A 14,753-nucleotide genomic window follows, 5' to 3' on the forward strand; every position below is an offset into this window, starting at 1 on the left:
AATCTTCGACGATTTCTTCGATTAGTTCTGGCAAGGTATGATCGGTTTCGGATTCCGAGTCGGGTACGAACCCCACGGTTGTTGCCATATCCTTGCCACTGTCTGTACGCCACGGCACCTTCTTCTTCTTCTTCTTCTGCGTTCACTCGTATGCACACGAGTGGGCTTTTACGTGTATGACCGTTTTTTTTTTTACCCCGCCATGTAGGCAGCCATACTCCGTTTTCGGGAGTGTGCATGCTGGGTATGTTCTTGTTTCCATAACCCACCGAACGCTGACATGGATTACAGGATCTTTAACGTGCGTATTTGATCTTCTGCTTGCATATACACACGAAGGGGGTTCAGGCACTAAGCAGGTCTGCACATATGTTGACCTGGGAGATCGTAAAAATCTCCACCCTTTACCCACCAGGCGCCGTCACCGTGATTCGAACCCAGGACCCTCAGATTGACAGTCCAACGCTTTCACCACTCGGCTATTGCGCACCGAATGCAGGAAGGAAACGTCTCTTGTATCCGCCCATGTTGGAGTTGATTTTTGTTTGACAAATAATCTTGAAGACCTCTACCTTCTAATAATACAAAACGTCGTAGCGGTCCTTGGACAGCTTCTCCCTATCTGGTTCAAAATTCATCAGTACTAGCACCTTGCACATTGCAACTTTGTTACATGACTCATACTTGCTGCTTGTGATGAAGTGATTCTTGAACATTTCTATGATTCCATAGTTCAAAAACCCTTCAATTGTTCTTGGTAAATCGAACACAACGTAGTCTTCACCATGATAGTTGTATGAGCAATCTGCTGCCTTTGTGTTTGTGTACAAACTGCAATTCATTGTGGCTACCATGTACGAAGCTAAGACTGATTTTCCTGAGAGAAAACACCCTTCCCACCCAATACACATCATCTGCATATATTTCAACGCACATAATCATGCTTTCTTTATTTTACTCACCTTGTGTTTTTTTTTTTTTTTTTGATTGATATGGATACTTATATAGCGCCTATCCTCGGTCAGAGACCAAGCTCTAAGCGCTTTACAAACACGGGGTCATTTGCACAACAGGCTGTCTACCTGGGTAGAGCCGACTGACGGCTGCCACTGGGCGCTCATCATTCGTTTCCTGTGTCATTCAATCAGATTTCAGGCATGTATACATACACATACACACTCAGACAGACATTTAACATTTTACGTGTATTGTTTATTTACCCCGCCGTGTAGGCAGCCATACTCCGTTTTCGGGGGTGTGCATGGTGTGTATGTTCTTGTTTCTATAACCCACCGAAAGCTGACATGGATTACAGGATCTTTAACGTGCGTATTTTGATCTTCTACGTGCGTATACACACGAAGAGGGTTCAGGCACTAGCAGGTCTGCAGATAATTAAAAAAAAAAAAAAAAATGTTGACCTGGGAGATCGGAAAAATCTCCACCATTTACCCACTAGGCGCGCCGTCACAGAGATTTGAACCTGGGACCCTCAGACTGAAAGTCCAACGCTTCAGTTAACCATTCGGCTGTTGGACCGATGTCGAGAAATGAATGAATGAATATCTGCACTTGCGTACACCTACAGACAACAAACCAGTCTTCCTGACACCTCAGTGAAACTCCGTTCAATAGAACTCCCCTGCGTTTCTCAGTCCAAAATTTTAGAGTAGTTTACTAACCCGCCAACAGTCAAGTGCATATGCTTCAGTAACCTGACAATTGAGCATATAATTTTTCACTGTAGCTTGATGAAGCCTTTTGTACACGAAAGTGTGTCTTCACAAGTGACTGAGAACGTTGATGTTTTTGACTTTTTGCATTCATTATCAGTTGTTTCGCTTGTCAGTTTAACGACTTCTCTTTTACGAAGTCCTTTAAGTAATTTCCTGTAACTGTATTTAGAGGTGGGGTTTTTTGTTGTTGTGTTTTTTTTCTTCCAAATTTCACCCACATTTTTACCCTCATTTGCCCAGTTTCTCCCAACCCTCCATTCATCCACATCTCCCACCCCTTCTAACTGATAATACTCAGATGTATGCATAAATACTTTAACAATATGTCTTCAATCACCGATATGTGTGACGGGACATTAACTCACTCAATACGGCCAGTCCTCTCTTCTCCTCTACACAGACCCCTCGGATGTCCAGTGGGTGTCTCAATGACCCAACCTTTAGCTTCCGTCGTCAGAATTGTGGTATTCTTTGTCAACATTCACCTCTTCAGTATAAGAGCCTTCCGATTGCAATATTTTGATGGTGGTAATTGGGGTGAAACGCTGTTACCGTCGTCTCTTTCGCCGTTCGTATGGAGAGAGTTAAACAAAATTCTTCCTTCCGCCAACAGTCACTGAACTAATATACTGTATCCGCTTCAACTATCCATGCCTTACAAACCAAGAGTCGGACGAGACAAGTTACTTCTGTTTGTTATCTAATCAGAGACAGAACATCTTGATTTCAATAAGCTGAACACGTAATCCTTGTTAATTAAATAACAGCATGGGCAAAACTCTTAAGAAAGCAACTGAAGTACAGCAACAGTGATCAAACTAGGAAGTTTCAGTTTCAGTTTCAGTTTCAGTAGCTCAATGAGGCGTCACTGCGTTCGGACAAATCCATAATTATACGCTACACCACATCTGCCAAACTAGGAAGACAAAAAGAAATGAAAAAAGAAATTTAAAAAAGAAGAAGAAGAAGAAGAAACGGGAAAAAAAAAATCATAAAAATGAAAAGGAATACACATCCCCATCATATTTAATCATTCCTCAAATTGACCGCACAAAACGACCCTTAAAATGAAACGTGGGTGGGAAGGGGGGGGGGAGTTGGGGTGGGGGGAGGGAGGCGGAGGAGGGGGAGGAGGGAGGGGGGGGGAGGAAAAACGGTCACACTGGCATGTGACAAGCTAAAAAAAAAAAAAAATTCTCGTATGATCAATCAATCAAATCAATATGAAAAACTGACGACAACTTTACGGCAGTTTTTGTACAGCCACCAGCAAAACAAGACTGAAGCCCTCCCAACACAACACAGTATAAGTAAATCCACAGATCGCGTCCAGCCAACAACGAAAAAGAAAGAAAAAAAAAAGGATTAAATCCCCACAGTGACCCAACGAAACGTCCCGCACACGAAGTGCTGTTGTCTAAAAAACAACAACAAAGAAATGAGGAAGAACGGTTATGTAAACACATAAAGCCTACTCGTGTCATTGCTCAATTAATTAAAAACTACTGCACAAAACAGAACCTCGTTAAGCCACGAGCAAAAGCAGACGAAATAAATGAACAAATAAGTAAATGAATAAATAAATAGATAAATAAATAAATACAGAACATGATGAAATTTTAAGCGAAAGAAGACGAAATAGAGAAATGAATAAAATAAAAAAAATTAAGATAAATAAATAAATAAATACAGAACCTCGCGAAACCACGAGCAAATGAAGACGAAAAAAAATGAATAAATAAATAAATAGATAAATACAGAACCTCGTAAAACCGCGTGCAAAAGTAGACGAAATAATGAATGAATAAATAAATAGATAATAAAATAAAATAAACCAAATAAATAGATGAATACGGAACCTCGTGAATGCACGAGCAAAAGAAGACGAAAAAAAAAAAAAAAAAAAAAGATAAATGAAATAAATAAATAAACAGATGAATACGTAACCTCGTTAAAGCACGAGCAAAAGAAGACGAAATAAATAAATAAATAAATAAACAAATAGATACATAAATAAATAAATACATGAATATTGAAATACTAAACAGATTGATAAATGAATAGATAATTTTTTTTTTTTTTACTCACGCCAATCCAGCAGGGACCGCCCCATGCACAACCTCTTTCCATCGTAGTCCGTCCCTAGCAGCCAGGTCCTCCATTGCTGGATCCTGTCTTCCAGACTCTCCCTGTACACACGGGTCAGGGAGCTTCCCCCCGAGGTGCTCTGGTATAGGGCGGAATTGCTGATTGAAACCATAGACGCCATCTTTGTTGTTCCCCTCCCCCCCGGCCCGGGACGATTGCTGGATTCGCTAGCTTAGTTCGCGCGAAGGGATGTCTGTCTGTCTGTCTTGTCTTGTCTTGTCTGTCCTTTCTCAAGTCTTCTCCTGCCTTGACCAGTATTAGTACGTTTGTAGGCCGCGCTGACTTTATCTCATGTCTAGATACCCGGTCAGGTCTCACGGCTACCCCAGCCCAGCCCAGCCCAGTCCTGCCCTGCCCAGCTCACCCCACTACTCCAGTCCACTCCACTCAAAACTCATCACGGCTCTGTTCCTTGGAGATGGAGAAACTTGAACAATGACGAGAGAGAGAGAGAGAGAGAGAGAGAGAGAGAGAGAGAGAGAGAGAGAGAGAGAGAAAACAGAGGGGTACGTGTTTGCTCTGCATTTAAGAGGGTCAAACAATAGGCTGTCAGCTGCTCAATTTTGCTGACATAAAAAAAATAAAAATATTCAAAAAGGTGAATTGCTTTGCGTGTACGGATGTACACGTGTTATGTACGTATGTCCGTAAGCGCGTGCATGTGTGTTGGTGTTGTGTGGTGGTGGTGGTGGTGGTGGTGGGTGTGTGTGGTGTGGTGGTGGTGGTATGTGTGTGTGTGTGTGTGTGGTGTGGTGGTGGTGGTATTAATTTGTGATAATTATGGTGTGGCGGTGGTGGTGGTGTGTGTGGTGTGGTGGTGGTATTAATTTGTGATAATTATGGTGTGGCGGTGGTGGTGGTGTGTGTGGTGTGATGGTGGTGGTGGTGTGTGTGGTGTGGTGGTGGTGGTGTGTGGTGTGGTGTGGTTGTGGTATTAATTTGTGATATGGTGTGGCGGTGGTGGTGGTGTGTGTGGTGTGGTGGTGGTGGTGGTGTGGTGTGTGGTGTGGTGGTGGTGGTGTGTGGTGTGGTGTGGTTGTGGTATTAATTTGTGATATGGTGTGGCGGTGGTGGTGGTGTGTGTGGTGTGGTGGTGGTGGTGGTGTGGTGGTGGTGTGTGTGGTGTGGTGGTGGTATTAATTTTTGATATGGCGTGGCGGTGGTGGTGGTGTGTGTGGTGAGGTGGTGGTGTGGTGTGTGTGGTGGTGTGGTGGTGGTGGTGTGTGTGTGTGGTGTGGTGTGTGTGGTGTGGTGGTGGTGGTGTGTGTGATGTGCTGTGGTGGTAGTAGTGGTGTGTGTGGTGTGATGTGGTGGTGGTGGTGTGTGTGTGTGATGTGCTGTGGTGGTAGTGGTGGTGTGTGTGGTGTGTGTGGTGTGATGTGGTGGTGGTGTGTGTGGTGTGATGTGGTGGTGGTGTGTGTGGTGTGGTGGTGGTGGTGGTGTGTGTGGTGTGGTGGTGGTGGTGGTGTGTGTGTGTGTGTGTGATGTGCTGTGGTGGTAGTGGTGGTGTGTGTGGTGTGGTGGTGGTGTGTGTGGTGTGTGTGGTGTGATGTGGTGGTGGTGGTGTGTGTGGTGTGGTGGTGGTGGTGGTGTGGTGGCGGTGGTGTGTGTGATGTGCTGTGGTGGTAGTAGTGGTGTGTGTGGTGTGATGTGGTGGTGGTGGTGTGTGTGGTGTGATGTGGTGGTGGTGGTGTGTGTGGTGTGATGTGGTGGTGGTGGTGTGTGTGTGTGTGATGTGCTGTGGTGGTAGTAGTGGTGTGTGTGGTGTCACGGTGGTGTGGTGGTGGTGGTGGTGGTGTGATGTGATGTGCTGTGATGGTGTGTGTGTGTGTGTGTGTGTGTGTGTGTGTGTGTGTGTGTGTTTCTGCAAGATATCTTTCAACAAGACACTAAGACACTACTTCTGTCAGAGAGGGGGGGGGGAGGAGAGAGGTTGGGAGGGGGGGGGGTAGGGGAGGGGGGATTAGCACTGAACTGCTATGTCTCAGTCACCGTCAGCTGACAAATCTCCAGGCAGAACGCCAGACTACTTGAAGGCAGGGAGGATAGCTGCCGTGGTATCCATCCAGGCGATGACCTCTTCTTCTCTTCGTCATGCTGTCAGTGTTGGCACTGAACTCGGTTTCCGTTTCAGTTTGAACTTTCTGTGGCCGTTCTTTCTTACTCATGTTCCTACTGGAGTTTTCACGTTCTTCGTCTCTTTTCATTCTCTTTATTCAAGTTTCTTTCCTTCATCACATTACACTACACACACACGCGCGCGAACGCGCGCACGCGTACACACACATACACACACACCACCATCACCACCACATCACACACACATATATACATTTGCACATCACCACCACCATCGATCATCATAACAACACACACGCAAACGCGCACACGCATGTACGCTTCTTACACACACACACACACACACACACACACACACACACACACACACACACACACACACACACACACACACACACACACACACCACCACCACCACCACCACCACCACCACCACACATACGTTTGCACACCACCACCACCACCAACCATCACAACAACACACACGCAAGCGCGCAAACGCTTCTTACGCGCGCACACACACACACACACACGCACACACACACACACACACACACACACACACACACACACACACACACACACACACACACACACACACACACACACGTACATACATACATACGTACAGCTTTTGCTTTTTAACCCCTATTTCAAAGTCAACCACATGCACGCTACTCTGAGAGCAGTTGACAGCCGGTAGTTTGTCTCTCTTAATGCAGTGCAAACACCTTCCCCTCTCTACCACTACTTGTCATTGTTCCAGTTTCTGCATCACCAAGCTATGTGACCGTGATGGAGTAGAGGGCGGGGGGGGGGGGGGGGGTGGGGGGGGGGGGGGGGGGGGCGGGTAGGGGGTGGATAACTGTAGGCCCGGGTATCTGTATAGATAAGTCAGCCGCGCGATCGTATTGGCTTTGCCGTGCCCCGCCGGACACACACTGGTCAAGGCAGGAAGACTCGAGGAAGATAGATAGACATCCCTTCACGAACAGCGGCCAGCCGCTAGCTAGACCAGTTATTCGTTTGGGAAGCATGGTGTCCATTATGGTTTCAGTCAGTAATTCCGCGCGCCCTGTACTGACCAAAGCATCTCAGGGGAATTCTCCCTGGTCCACTGACGTGCACAGAAAAACTCTTCAAGACAGGAATCCAGTTTCAGTTTGTCAAGGTGTCATATGTGTTCGGACAAATCCATATACGTTACATCACATTTGCTAGGCAGATGCCTGACCGGCAGCTGCATACCCCCAACGTGCTAGACTGTCAAGCCTTGAGTGTATGCTTATGATTATAATTATTTGCGTATCTATCAGAGTGGATTTCTTTTACAGAATTTTTGCCAGAGGACAACACTTTTGTTGCCATGGTTTCTTTTTTTCCATTGCGTGCTGCACACGCGGGGACCTCGGTTTATCATCTCATCCGAAAGACTAGACGCTCAGTTTGATTTTCCAGTCAAACTTGGGAGGATTAAAGGGTGAGAGCGGGATTCGAACCCACACCCTCACGGGAACGGACTACGACGGAAACAAGCTGTGCGTGGGACGTTCTCCGCTCGACTGGCGTGAGTATTTCTTCTTCTTCTGCGTTCACTCGTATGCACACGAGTGGGCTTTTACGTGTATGACCGTTTTTACCCCGCCATGTAGGCAGCCATACTCCGTTTTCGGGGGTGTGCATGCTGGGTATGTTCTTGTTTCCATAACCCACCGAACGCTGACATGGATTACAGGATCTTTAACGTGCGTATTTGATCTTCTGCTTGCATATACACACGAAGGGGGTTCAGGCACTAGCAGGTCTGCACATATGTTGACCTGGGAGATCGTAAAATTCTCCACCCTTTACCCACCAGGCGCCGTCACCGTGATTCGAACCCGGGACCCTCAGATTGACAGTCCAACGCTTTAAGCACTCGGCTATTGCGCCCGTCGGCGTGAGTATATTTATTCATTCATTTATTTATCTGTTATCATTATTGTTATTATCATTTATCTGGACTCGATTATTGGTGTGCATATTGTGTTGTTGGGAGTTCTTCATCTTTTATTGCTCATGGCTTCACAAAGTTCTTCTAAGTGCAGTCGTTCTAACTGACCCAGTAATTACACGAACAGGCTTCACATGTCTGTATTTCACCCCGTTTTTTACCCCCATTATTTAGACAACAGCGCTTCGTGTGCGGGGCACTGTGGGCCGGATTTAATCAAAAGAGGAAGGCAGTATTTATTCGTTCTTTTTTTTCTTTCTTTTTTCCCCCCCTTTTTTTCCTGCCCTTCGGATTGATCACCGTTGGTGTGGATCAGTTATTTTTTTCAAGTTTTACCGATGCTGTAATTTAACAAGAAGTTCGTACAAAAAAATTATTATAAAAAAAAAAATAAAAAAAAAGTTCGTACGATCTCTGATCATAGGCTATGACAGAAGGTGAGAATTGTCTTTTCCTGATCTCGTCTGTATGAATACGTCTGCAGCGATTTGGAAGCAGTTAACTAGTCGGCAGTCATGTGGGCCCGTAAACTATCAAAACGTTGTAAAAAGAAATGTATGGGAGTTCTTCTCAGTACTGAACGGTAATACCACTCAGCGGTTAAGAAGAAGATCGACTGGTCTATTGATCATACATATGTATAGTTGTACAGAAATTCAGCGTTCGACATGAGCAAAAGTAAAACCCCGAATAACCAAAGAAAGTATAAAGTAGGTATATAGAATAGAATAGAATAGAATATGTCTTTATTACCAAATGTACCGGGGTCACAGGGAATATTGGGGGGTCACGGTGGGGGGGAGGGGTGGGGGGGGGATAGTACATAACAAGGTACGAACATAAATCGAAAATCATACACAAACACAGATATAGTAGACTGAATTAGGATACATACAAGTGCATATCAATATAAAAACTTGTGCATACTCACGCATGCACGCACTGCACACACACACACACACACACACACGTTTGAACAGAAGCTGCATATTACATGTACGTTAAACACACACACACACACACACACACACACACACACACACACACACACACACACACACTAGATACATACTTGGTGAAATTTATGTCAGAAATTGTTTTATCTTTTATTTGACGACTTATTCAGTTTACGACTTATTCAATTTATTTATCTATTCATTCACAGCAGTTCACCTCAGAATTCTTTATTTCCATTTCACTATGTACTTTTGATTTTTTTTTGTGTACTCTCTTATTTTTCTTTGTACTTCGTCCATTAAAAATTTTGGTCCCCCTCCCCACCCCCCCCCCCCCCCCGGACTTTCTTGGGTCGACCACCGTTTTATTTTGTATATAAATTACACAAACAACTAAAAAAAAAAATTTTTTTTAAATATTATTATTATTTTTTTAAAGGCATTCAACTTTTCATTCACACAAATATAATCATATTCATGCACTCATGACCCGTCTAGCATGTTGGATTATGGTGCTGGTCTGGCATCCACCTGGCACATGTAATGTAGGGTATCAGATAATGGATTTGTCCGAGCTCAGGTTTTTGGGGGTTTTTTTTTTAAGATAATTTTTCACAAAAGTACATAAAAGCAACATGGGAAACAAAGCAATGAAGATACACAAAACGTGATAACTAAGTTGTTGTTTTTTTAAATATTACTATCTTTTTTTCTTTTTCTTTTTTTTTTTGGTACGCTTATAGTTGACTTCATCAAGTTTTTGCGCCTTATACATATTATTATTTGTAGTAGTAGTTCCTTTTTTTTTTTAATGTATTTATCTATTATTTATTTACTTTTTTTTTCTCAAGGCCTGACTAAGCGCGTTGGGTTACGCTGCTGGTCAGGCATCTGCTTGGCAGATGTGGTGTAGCGTATATATGGATTTGTCCGAGCGCAGTGACGCCTCCTTGAGCTACTGATACAGAAACTCTTTGCAGTGTTCGCCTGTTCTTGCCTATAGGTCAGTTTCTCTCTTTAGCGTCTGACCACATTTTTGTAAGTGATGTCACCTCATGTAAAAAAACAACAAACAAAAAACCCAAAAAAACTAACACGTTCAAAAATCTAATTGACAACACCATCATAAAAGATTTTTGTTTTTGTTTTTGACTATGATGAATAAAATAAAGTTCTTGCAGAAGTGTACTTGCGTACACCGCCCAACAGCAATAAACAAAAGATGAAAATTAAAAAATTAAAAAAAAGAAAATGGAAGAAGTGAAGATGAAGATTCGATGGGGACATAAAAAGGCCGAGAGGTCTAGGCAGATGGCTGCCAGTCCCTATATTACTACTACAACTACTACTACATATTCTGTGTGCAGCCATTCACACCCAGCTTGTTACGTGTTTGCTAGGAGCAAGTTGGCAGAATGGTTAAGATGCTCATCTGCCAGTACAGTGTTCGTGAGGGTCTGGGTTCGATTCTCGCTCTCGCCCTTTCTCCCAAGTTTTTTTTTTTTTTTTTTTTTTGAAAGTTAAACTAAGCATCTAGTCTTTCTTCTTCTTCTTCTGCGTTCACTCGTATGCACACGAGTGGGCTTTTACGTGTATGACCGTTTTTACCCCGCCATGTAGGCAGCCATACTCCGTTTTCGGGGGTGTGCATGCTGGGTATGTTCTTGTTTCCATAACCCACCTAACGCTGACATGGATTACAGGATCTTTAACGTGCAGTATTTGATGTTCTGCTTGCATATACACGAAGGGGGTTCAGGCACTAGCAGGTCTGAACATATGTTGACCTGGGAGATTGTAAAAATCTCCACCCTTTACCCACCAGGCGCCGTCACCGTGATTCGAACCCGGGACCCTCAGATTGACAGTCCAATGCTTTAACCACTCGGCTATTGCGCCCGTCATCTAGTCCTTCATAAGAGATGATAAACCGAGGTCCCCTATGCAGCATGCACTTGGCGCACTGAAAAAGAACCCATGGCAACAAGTGTTGTCCTTTGGCAAATTCTGCGAAAGAAATCCACTCTGATAGGCATACAAATATATTATTAATATGTATGCACTCATGGCCTGACAAGCGTGTTGGGTTATGTTGCTGTCAGCCATCTGTCCAGCAGACGTGGTGTAGCATATATGGATTTGTCTGAATGCAGTAATGCCTCCTTGAAAAAACTGAATGTGAAACTGAAATCATGTTTGCTGAAAGTACAGTTGTGAATCATGCGTTGATAGTTTATTGCAGATTCTGGCACAATGTTTGCTTTCACATGAATATAGTGATAACATTTGAGATTAGTCGACTGACCCTTGAATCAGTTTCATTCGGTGCTCGAATGTTCACCCCTCTTTTCATGTCCTATGATACAAGAGAATGCTCTGTATTCGGTGTGCCTTCCACCTTGTTTTCACCTGCTTCTTTGATTATGCCGCACATTTGCAGTTTTTGCTGCATGTGTTTAAGCATATGTCAACAATTTCCCCCTTTTTATTTCTATTTTTTTTATTTTTTGGTCTTATTTTTAAAACAAAGTGAACAATGAGTGCAGCCGAGTCTGCGTAGACATAGCACTTTTTTTTTTAAGACTGTCTTGTCATTTGAAATGTTAAAAAAAGGATAAAGCTTTTGTCCCTGAAAAAAAAAAGGAAATGTCTAAATGGAAAAAAAAAAAATAAGAAAAAAAATGATTGATTCTAAGTTTTGTACACATAATTGTATGATTTGTATATCTTCCTGCCATTTTATTGCAACAAGCCCCAAAATCAGGAAATGAAAAGTTGTATTTATTCCAATTAATGCTGTTGATTACTTTAGACATAGTTATGGAATCCCAGGTATTGGTTTGATTATTTCCATGGTGTTTAGTTGTTTGTGTAATTTATATACAAAATAAAACGGTGGTCGACCCTGAAAAAGTCTGGGTAAAATAAAATAAAATAAAATTCATTCAGTGATCCCATTCCTCTCACAGTGAGAGGGGAGATAACACTGATATCCAAGGAATCTTTTTCTTATCATTAATTTTGTGGGTTGTGTTCTCTTTTCTCAGTTGTGGGTATTTTAATTGTGACTCGTACGAAAAATATTCTGCATGTGCATGCATGTAATGTACGCACACAAACCACCACAACCTGTTGAAAACAACAAAACCACAGCACGTACATTGCTTGATAACTTTATATTTTTTAATTGCTCCAAATTCCTTACAAATCAAGGTTTGTTCTTTTGTCATTCCATGTCATCTAAAAAAAAAAAAAAAAAAAAAAAAAAAAAAAATCTGCAACAGTCATTTATGTATAATAATAATAAACCACGACGACAACAACAACACCAACAAAAAATAACAAAAATCTTATGTACAATTCATTATCTTTCACAAATGAAAACTACCTTTCTGAGAAGCTGATATGTCATTAACAGGTGAAAGCACCGGCATGTAAACATACTCACTAACCTTTCTGTATCAAAACTTCTGTGCACATGGAATAGCTGGAATGTACATTGTAATATCCAAATCATAACAACCAACATAAACATGTAAAAAAAAAAAACCCAACCCAAAACAATAAGAATCCTGTAGAATCCTGTAACAGATGCTGTGTCAGGCCACAATAACTGTCGTGTCCCTACAATTAAAATTCATTTTCAACCAGCAGGAAGGACCGGTATTGCACACGCACACACACACAGTGGAGTGATGGCCTAGAGGTAACGCGTCCGCCAAGGAAGCGTGAGAATCTGTGCGCGCTGGTTCGAATCACGGCACAGCCCCCGAAATTTTCTCCCCCTCCACTAGACGTTGAGTGGTGGTCTGGACGCTAGTCATTCGAATGAGACGATAAACCAAGGTCCCGTGTGCAGCATGCACTTAGCGCACGTAAAAGAACCCACGGCAACAAAAGGGTTGTTCCTGGCAAAATTCTGTAGAAAAATCCACTTCGATAGGAAAAACGAAAAAAAACTGCATACAGGAAAAAATACCAAAAAATGGGTGGCGCTGTAGTATGGCGACGCGCTCTCCCTGGGGAGAGCAGCCCGAATTTCACACAGAGAAATCTGTTGTGATAAAAAGAAATACAAATACAAATACATACACACGCACGCACACAAAATTCTGCTTGTCTTCAACAGTTTTGGAGGTCGGTCTACTGACGCGCAGTGCTGGTTTTCAGAGCGCACAATGGTTTGTTGTGGTTTTTTTTCCCTTTTCTTCTTGTTTTTTCACACACTGACACATAATTCAGACCACACTGATCTTCAGTACCAGTGAGAAAAATGCAAGGTGTTTTAGTTTGGGAACAGGCTGTGAACCACAATCACACACCCCTAAAACAGAAAGAAAGGAGAAAGAAAAAAAAAAAAAAAAAAAAAAAATCTGCATGTCTCCGTACTTACTTCCCCTCCTTTTTTCATTTTTTTTTGTTTTATTGATGGTAAATGTGGCTGTCTTTTCTGTAAAACTATAAGACTGCCCATCCCAACTAGACCTTAACAGAACCTTCTTCTTCTTCTGCGTTTGTGGGCTGCAACTCCCACGTTCACTTGTATGCACACGAGTGGGATTTTACGTGTATGACCGTTTTTACCCTGCCATGTAGGCAGCCATACTCCGCTTTTGGGGGTGTGAATGCTGGGTATGTTCTTGTTTCCATAACCCACTGAAAGCTGACATGGATTACAGGATCTTTAACGTGCGTATTTGATCTTCTGCTTGCATATACACACGAAGGGGGTTCAGGCACTAGCAGGTCTGCACATATGTTGACCTGGGAGATCGTAAAAATCTCCACCCTTAACCCACCAGGCACCGTCCGTCACCATGATTCGAACCCGGGACCCTCAAATTGAAAGTCCAACGCTTTAACCACTCGGCTATTACGCCCGTCCCTTAACAGAACCACAGTCAGTCAGAAGCTATTCAACCAATATGATTCTGTAATAATATCCATACAATGAAAAGAGCTGTGAAACAGCTATTTTAAAGAGTCATTCCTCCCTCAAGCAAAATTTTGCTGAAAGCCAAGTTTCATGATCACACACAGTTCACGGAACTATGCAGACAATGAATGTTTCATAACTTGTAATAATAATTCCACATGAAAAAAAATAATGCTATCAATCAAAATGACGTAAGAAAATGAGAAGTTAAGTCTTTCTATGTACACATTCAATTATGATTGAATTTTACAGTCTTTCAGGTCAAGAGAGATAATTTCCAATGCGAAATCAGGAAATAATATTGTCATAAACATTTTTTTTCTGTTTTATTTGTGGCATTGTTTCCAGGTTTGAATATTTTACAGAAACAATGTGTATATAATCTTAAAAAAAAAAAAATAAAATAAAAATCAGCAGAGTTTGATATCAAAGCAACAGGTGATTAATATTGGTACATGATTATACAAACACTCCTGACTTGTACACACACACACACACACACACACACACACACACACACACACACACAGGCATGGACACTAGTCAAATAGCTACTCGCATTGTTATCCTTACTGTAAATAAAGAGAAAAGGAAGAAGAAGAAGACGACGCAGATTTTGCAGATGCTATGAGCCAACACTTCCCGACCCCGAGTGCCACATAAAAGCCACACTGCTGTTTGCAATGACGGTCCTTGATCTCCTCCCCATGACACACCCCCATGTTCATGTTCCACTGGTCACCTGTACTGTTCATACTTCTCTTTTTGTTCATCATTCATGCTACACCGTACATTTTCGCTGGTCAGTTGCACTGTTCTTGTTTTCCTTCTTGTTTATTATTCATGCTATCATCTGTAAATTATTTCCTACAAAGACGGTCATCACATGTTTAGTGAATGCAAAT

General features: G+C 42.5%; 1 protein-coding gene across 1 annotated transcript in view; it reads right to left on the minus strand.

Annotated features, from left to right (window-relative positions):
- LOC143275390 (sodium/potassium-transporting ATPase subunit beta-2-like) overlaps positions 1-4,227 on the minus strand; it is a 23,054-nt gene extending 18,827 nt beyond the window's left edge. Inside the window, exon 1 of the mRNA XM_076579463.1 lies at positions 3,825-4,227. Within this exon, the coding sequence (XP_076435578.1) occupies positions 3,825-4,005 (181 nt within the window). The 5' untranslated portion in view covers positions 4,006-4,227. The remainder of the gene's footprint in view (positions 1-3,824) is intronic.
- Between the last annotated feature and the right edge of the window lie 10,526 nt (positions 4,228-14,753).

The sequence above is a fragment of the Babylonia areolata genome, chromosome 30, assembly GCF_041734735.1.
Source record: "Babylonia areolata isolate BAREFJ2019XMU chromosome 30, ASM4173473v1, whole genome shotgun sequence".
Lineage (NCBI taxonomy): Eukaryota > Metazoa > Mollusca > Gastropoda > Neogastropoda > Buccinidae > Babylonia > Babylonia areolata.